The following is a 7143-nucleotide window of genomic DNA, read 5'->3' on the forward strand; positions in this document are numbered from 1 at the left end:
CATAGCTGTTAAGTCCCACAGTGCTCAGAGCCATTTGAACCATTAGATTTTCTGCATATTCTCTCGGTAACGATCTCTATATCGTCTTGATTTTTATATGACAGCTGCTTCAAAGTATGTGTTGGCTTTCCTTTAAGCTTCGTCTTAATATACGACCAAACAATTGCGATAGGACTTGCATCCGGAGACACTGCAGGCCAGTCCATCGTGGACACCCCATTGTCTCGTTTCCACGCTGTACAGAGACGGCTGTGAAATTTCTGATCGCTATTCTCTTGAAGCATCCAGTCTGCCTCGTTCGAACGAAATAGATTCTTAACGGACCGGACGTCAGAAGGGATTTTTAATAAATACTGGACATTTTTCCAGCGTTTAAATTGCCTAGAAATAAGGGCAAAGCCAAAACAGCAACCGACAAAATTAAACATTCAATTTAATACTGTTTATCTATATACTGTGAAAAAGCGCTTTGAGAGCTGATTCGAGACCACTAGCAGAGATGTCGCTGCGGGCGTTACTTTTAACATTATGGCGTGCACTTTCTTGTGGAACTCACTGTATGTTTTTTTTTTTTTTTTTTTCCTAAATGAAATCAGTCGTCGGCTCCACAACTGGAATATTTTATTGCAAATAACCGGTTTTGACAGATTAATATGTCATCTTCCGAAGTTCTATGCTGGCTTAACACATTGATAAGCGGAAATCAAGTTAGGATCGGACAAACCTAAGAAGTCCTTCGCTGATGAGCGATAATAACATGTACAACTTTACAACACTGGCAGCAACAGCCGTTGAATTGCTTGGTAAACTGAACTTGAACAAAACCGCAAACAGCTGATAATTGATGATTTACTCACACGACTGGTTCCGCTGCGTTTAACACACAGAGACGCCTCCAACCTTCGTAGTCACAGAATACAAACCGGCAGAGCATTGGGGCGAATAATGCGTGGGATGAGGCGCAATGACAGACTGGTGGGAACCGAGACTGAGCATATCAGATTGTGGGAGATTCCATTAACGACGGCAAATCCTGTAGACCGTTGTCGCGAAGGTAGGGCATATACAGCTGACCGCTTCCAGAGTTTTCAGAAGTGAATAAATGAACTCTGAGGCTATGGTTAGTGCCACCAGCTGCTCAAAAGATGCCCAAAAGATAAACGTTCGTGAATCCTACACATAACTCTGGTTACTTTCTTTTTTGAAATGAATACTTTTCGCCTTTCATAGAGGATTGCGGCGAATACACACATAAGGAGCCAATGATTTAAAAACATCGTACGACGATCTTCTTTGCTTGCTTTAATGAGGCTACTTTACGACCTTGTTATGACGACGCCGTCAGTCTATTGCTGAACCCTAATCTCCGACTCTCGCTCGTGCCTGTGATTGCTATCAGCGCTACTGCTTTCTCTTGTTTACCGGTCCCCGCTGGCTTGAAGAGTTATATTTGTTGCTGGATGCTCATTTTATCAAGCGGGGGACGCGCGTGATAATCAGCAACTGATTGACGTTACTTAATCGCATCTTATCTTGTAACTGCGATGTGCGACGAACTGCATTCGATGCACAAGTGATGTCCCAGTGCATAGTTCCAATGCGAATGAGGAACTATTTATCCGAAAATTTTCATACCTATTGCATATAACCTGACGTGCTATGTTTTAAGTCAGAAAAGACAATTGTCGACGATAAAAACATTCTTTTTTTCAGTTTTTGATCAATGATTCACTTCCGCACGACGCTGTGCTTCAGACTAAGGGGCCTACGTCACTCTGAGACGAAAGTAAAACTTCGTTAAATATTTTAAAGCAAGCTGGCACTGCTTTTACAAGTACGTTACATGTGAAATGAAATGATCGTATGACATTGTTGGCCGGGATGTTCCAGTCGGGTTCGGCCACGAAGCGCAAGTCTAATTTCAGTCGGCACTATATTGGGCGACTTGCGGCCGATGGTGAGGATGAAATGATGATAACAACACAACACCCATTCCCCGAGCGGAGAAAATCTCCAACCCGGACGGGAACTGAGCCCGGACCCAGTGCGTGGGAGGCAAGTACATTACCACCCAGCTATTTTTTTAAATCTCATTTTGTTCGTTTTCGTTCGTTGCAACTGCTCGGGGCGGACATCGTAAGACATCCGTTTAAGTTCGTCGTTGATCCATTAACTCAGTTTTTTTATTACAGAGAGCAGCTAATCCTCTGACCGAACACGCAGAACTACCGTGCCGGCAAAGCTAGGTAGGCGGACTACGAGCTATATGGTGACAAAAGTACAAAGTACATATCGAACTTGTATGGATTTTAATTTAATCAGGCTTGGCTCTGTATTACGGCATTATGTCGTCTATTAATATAAGAAAGAATGTAAAGTTACTCGTAATTAGCGAATCGTAGGTGTGTTTGCAATTAATTTAGGGTTAAAAATTATAAGTGCAATGATTTGTATATGAATGCAGAAACAGATGCAATTATAGAAGTAAGTTTTTCTGCTATATATTTCTCAATGATATTCCTCCCTTTGAGAATTAGTATTATAAATATATACTTCATGAAATAAACGATGTACTGATTTTAAAGTCTTTTTCAGTTGCAGTAAATCTCTACTTCTACCGAAGACGTATCGTTTTATTCCAGTGCATCTCCAGTAATCAAATTACAGGTTCCTCACATCGTATTACTGTACATAATTACTAACTATTACGGAGCAAAATACGAAAGAGTTTAAAGACTGTTTAGAACAACGTTGTGTGTAATGGAAGCTGACGCCAGAGTGTGTTATGTAAAGAGGCGGTAACGAGATCACACCCAATGTTTTGCAATAAATCGATATGCTATTGTTCGAAATAAAGACGTATTTCAGTACGAAAAGATCTCTAAAACCCCAATCGAGAATTGTGACTGTCGACCAAAGATAATAACATCAAACAAGCAGTTGCTGGTTCGCCGTCTTTTGAATGGTACGTCTTTAACAAGTATTATGTCCGAGGTACAATTATTGTACCCCGCGAGTTGATATCAGTTTTTCTCGGAAGGATTCGTGGAAAAACAAAAATCTCAAGAGATCAGTAAAGGCCAAAATGTGCGTCAGAATTCTGTTCACTGGATGCAGATATTACAGTCTGAGTCCGCAATAAAACTGGAGACGCATGAGCCCAAGGAATTACTCCTGTAGTCACCCAATGGTTGCAGAAATTCCAACACCGTCGTAGCGTCCACTCATTAACGACGCCAAAGAACATGTAACAGGTTCCATGCTTCCACGAAGTTTTATAGAGTATGGCCGTTAGCGGGATATTCTTGCTGTGGTAAGTCGCATCCGTGCAGTGCCAAAGTACCTGACGACGAAGACGAAGTTCCTCCGCAATCGATAGCAAATAAGTTAAAACAATAAACGCAGCTGAGTGGTAAAGTAGTTGAAGAATAGCCTTTGGTCTCTATAACAAAATATTTCACAGCTGCCGTCCCCAATTTACATCATGGAAGCAACAAGATAAAATTTATATTCGTGGAATGGGGAGGGGAGATAGAAACAAACCGTGACTTCCCTCTCACAATCCCCCCCACCACCACCACCACCCACCACAGAAATCACAATTTATGATTTCCCGGTATGTTAAATTTAAAGCAATAACAAACGTCACCATATGCAACAACTCCCACACGCTTTACAGGATGTAAACAAACCAGAGAGTGTGACTAAAGTTAATGTTAAAAGATATTGCGTTGGATCTTTGAATGTTAGCTTAAGTCATCATACTCTTTGGTTTGTTTACAACCTGTGAAACACGTGGGAGTTGTTGCATGTGGTGAAGTTTGCGTTGTGCTGTAAATTTAACATATAGGGAAAACATAAGTTATGTTTACCACGGTGATATGTGTACCAGTACAAAACCCATGGTTGCTAATACAGGTGTCTGTAAGTAATGTCTTCAAGTCGATCTTGCGATATAAATAATTCCTGACACCTCGCCACACTCATCGCTTACTAGTTTCGTTCTTTTTTATCTTCCCGCAGCTGCTACACAACTTCCCTGACAGTGCTGCAATCATTGAAAGTGTGTGCCACCTGATGGTGAGTCGCTAGGTGGCCTGAAATCAGTCATAGTGGCATAAAACCTGAACCAACACAAAAGGCGACTGACTGCCGTCTCTTCTGATAAACTTTACGCATCACAGTCGCAATGTTCCACACCCATAATGGATAATAGTTTTAAATATTAGGTCTACAACTTTGTTTCCGCCGTTTTGCACTAGATGGCAGTGGGGGTAAGTGGTGGTTCAGGTCGTCGTTAAAGTGTCATACAAGTTCAAGCATATGTAAACATAAAGCCATCAATATATTAGTCGGTTTGTGATTGCGCCATAAAGTTATTTTCGACTGAATGTGTCAACTTACGAGTGCAACTCTCGTCATTTGCTGGAAATTTAATTTTCGTCTTTAATATGGAAAATTTGCGACTGAGGCTATAAAATGCTGCATAAGACCTTTGGTGAGGCACCTGTTAGTGAAAGAACGTGCAGAAAATGTTTTCAACGCTTTAGAAACGGTGATTTAAATTCGAAGACAGGCACGGCGGTGGAAGATAGGTTTTTCGAAGCTACTGAAACCAACGGAAACAGTCGCAGGAGATCATTATCGAAAGCAGCTGATGCGTTTGAATTGAACACTGAAAGACAGACGACTACAGTACAGAGATAGACACGAAAAGGTGATTTTTCAGCATGGCAATGCTCGAACCAATGTCGCGAAACCCGTCAAAACATACTTGGAAACGTTGAAGTGGGAAGTCCTACCCCACCCGCCGTTTTCTCCTGACATTGCTTTCTCTGAATGCCACCTTTCCCGATCAATGGCACGCTACCTGGCTGACCTTCACCTCCGGTCACCTGAACAAGTGAGTAATAGGATCGATTCATGGATCTCCTCAAAAGACACCCAATTCTTTCGCAGTAGAATACGTATTCTGCCCGAAGGATAGACAACATAGTGGCCAGTACTTTGAATTGTAAGGTTTTTGTAAGTTTTTCACAATAAAGTATCAAACTTAGAGAAGAAACGGCAGAAGGAAAGCTGTAGACCTAATAAATAATTTTAGTGATGAAGACGCGAACGGGTTACTGACAGTGGATAGTGTATACAGTCCATATTGTGGCTTTGTTGTAGACATCCACAATAGCAATACATATATACATACATACATACATTAATCCTTGTTCCATAGATCATGAATACGATATTTCGTAAGCATGTGGATCGCGTCACTTCAAAATAAGTTTTCTTTACACAAAATAATTAATTTTTTTAAAGTTACTACTTCATATCTAAGGTTTCATCTATTGAGTAGAAGCAGTAGTCATTCATAAATTCTTTTAATTTGCTTTTAAATGTTGGTTGGGTATCTGTCAGCCTTCTAATACTATTTGGCAAATGACCAAAGATTTTTGTGGCAGCATAATTCTCCTCTTTGTGTGCCCAAGTGAGATTTAATCCAGAATAGTGAAGATCATCCTTTCTTCTAGTGTTGTAGCTATCCACTTCACTGTTATTTTTGAACTGGGATGGGTTGTTAATGGCAAATTTCATAAGTGAATATATGTATTGCGAAGGTACTGTGAATATCCCAAGTTCCTTAAATAAATGTCTGCAAGGTGATCTTGCGTGGGCTCCAGCTAGTATTCTGATTACATGCTTTTGTGCAATGAATACTTTCTCTCTTAATGACGAATTGCCCCAAAATATGATGCCATATGAAAGCAGTGAATGAAAATAGGCATAGTAGGCTAATTTACTGATATGTTTATGACCAAAACTTGCAATAACCCTAAAAACATAAGTAGCTGAACCTAACCGTTTCAGCAGATCATCGATGTGTTTCTTCCAATTCAATTTCTCATCAGTGCACACACTCAGAAATTTTGAGTATTCTACCTTAGCAACAGACTTCCGTCCATAGTCTATATTTATCAATGGTGTTATGCCATTTCCTGTAGAGAACTGTATAAACTGTGTTTCCTCAAAATTTAGTGAGAGTCCATTTGCAGAGAACCACTTAATAATTTTCTGAAAGACATTATTCGCAATTTCCTCAGGTGATTCTTGTTTCTTGGATGTGATTACTAAACTTGTATCATCAGCAAAAAGAACTAACTTTGCATCTTCATGAATATAGAGTGGCAAGTCGTTAATATATATTAAGAACAATAAGGGACCCAAGAATGAACCCTGTGGGACACCATTCTTGATACCTCCCCAGTTAGTGGACTCTGCTGGTTTTTGTAGACTATCTGTACTGTTAATTTCAACCTTCTGCATTCCTCCAGTTAAGTATGAATTAAACCATTTGTGCACTGTCCCACTCATACCACAATACTTAAGCTTATCTAGAAGAATTTCATGATTCACACAATCAAAAGCCTTTCAGAGATCACAAAATATATCAATGGGTGATGTTCGGTTGTAACCTGAAACGTGTCGTTTCAAACAGATGCTGACGAGCTGACCCCCCACTGTGTAGTATTCTACGAGGAGCTGCCGTCGTAATAAAGGAGTCGCCGCTCACCAGGTTCCAGTAGGTGACGAACTTGCAGTTGCCCATGTTGTAGAAGACGTCTGACAGGAAGGGCCCCACCCTGGCGATCTTGAGCTGTGCCGCGCCGTGGATGCCGACCAGGTAGTGCAGCATCGCGACCACGTGTAGCAACCGCGCCGCCGACGCCATCTGCGTCGACCTCGTGAAGCGCGAGACACCCTTGGCGACTGCTTGCATGGTTAGGCGTGCAGTGGTACACGACGTCCGCGCTCGCCCGGCTTTTATACAGCATGAATCCGACGTTGATAACGTTCTCCGACACGCTTATATTTTACGGCGGACTTCGCTCCGGCGGGTTGCGTAATCCGCCCTCGGTGCAGCGGTCTTTGAAGGCGCTCACCCGTCTGCAGGTCTCCCGCCCTGTCGGAATGACAGCGTCGATCTCTTGGAGCCTCCGTCGCCGGCGTCCGCCGGTCCGTACTGTCAGATAAGGTCAGTCGTACGGTGGAGCCCACTGAGCAGCGGGGATCGCGGTTACACCTGAGGCGGGCGCTTCGGCACACCTGCGGATCGGTTCCGAGCAGCTTACCGTACTTCTGCAAAAC

The 7143-nt window shown here is 42.1% G+C and overlaps 1 protein-coding gene across 1 annotated transcript in view; it reads right to left on the reverse strand.

Annotated features, from left to right (window-relative positions):
- The window catches only part of LOC124594940 (androgen-induced gene 1 protein-like), a 223507-nt gene extending 216709 nt beyond the window's left edge, over positions 1-6798 (reverse strand). The window contains exon 1 of the mRNA XM_047133442.1: positions 6569-6798. Coding sequence (XP_046989398.1) covers positions 6569-6775 — 207 coding nt within the window. The 5' untranslated portion in view covers positions 6776-6798. The remainder of the gene's footprint in view (positions 1-6568) is intronic.
- Positions 6799-7143: the final 345 nt, after the last annotated feature.

This window comes from Schistocerca americana, chromosome 2, assembly GCF_021461395.2.
Source record: "Schistocerca americana isolate TAMUIC-IGC-003095 chromosome 2, iqSchAmer2.1, whole genome shotgun sequence".
Classification (NCBI taxonomy): Eukaryota; Metazoa; Arthropoda; class Insecta; order Orthoptera; family Acrididae; genus Schistocerca; species Schistocerca americana.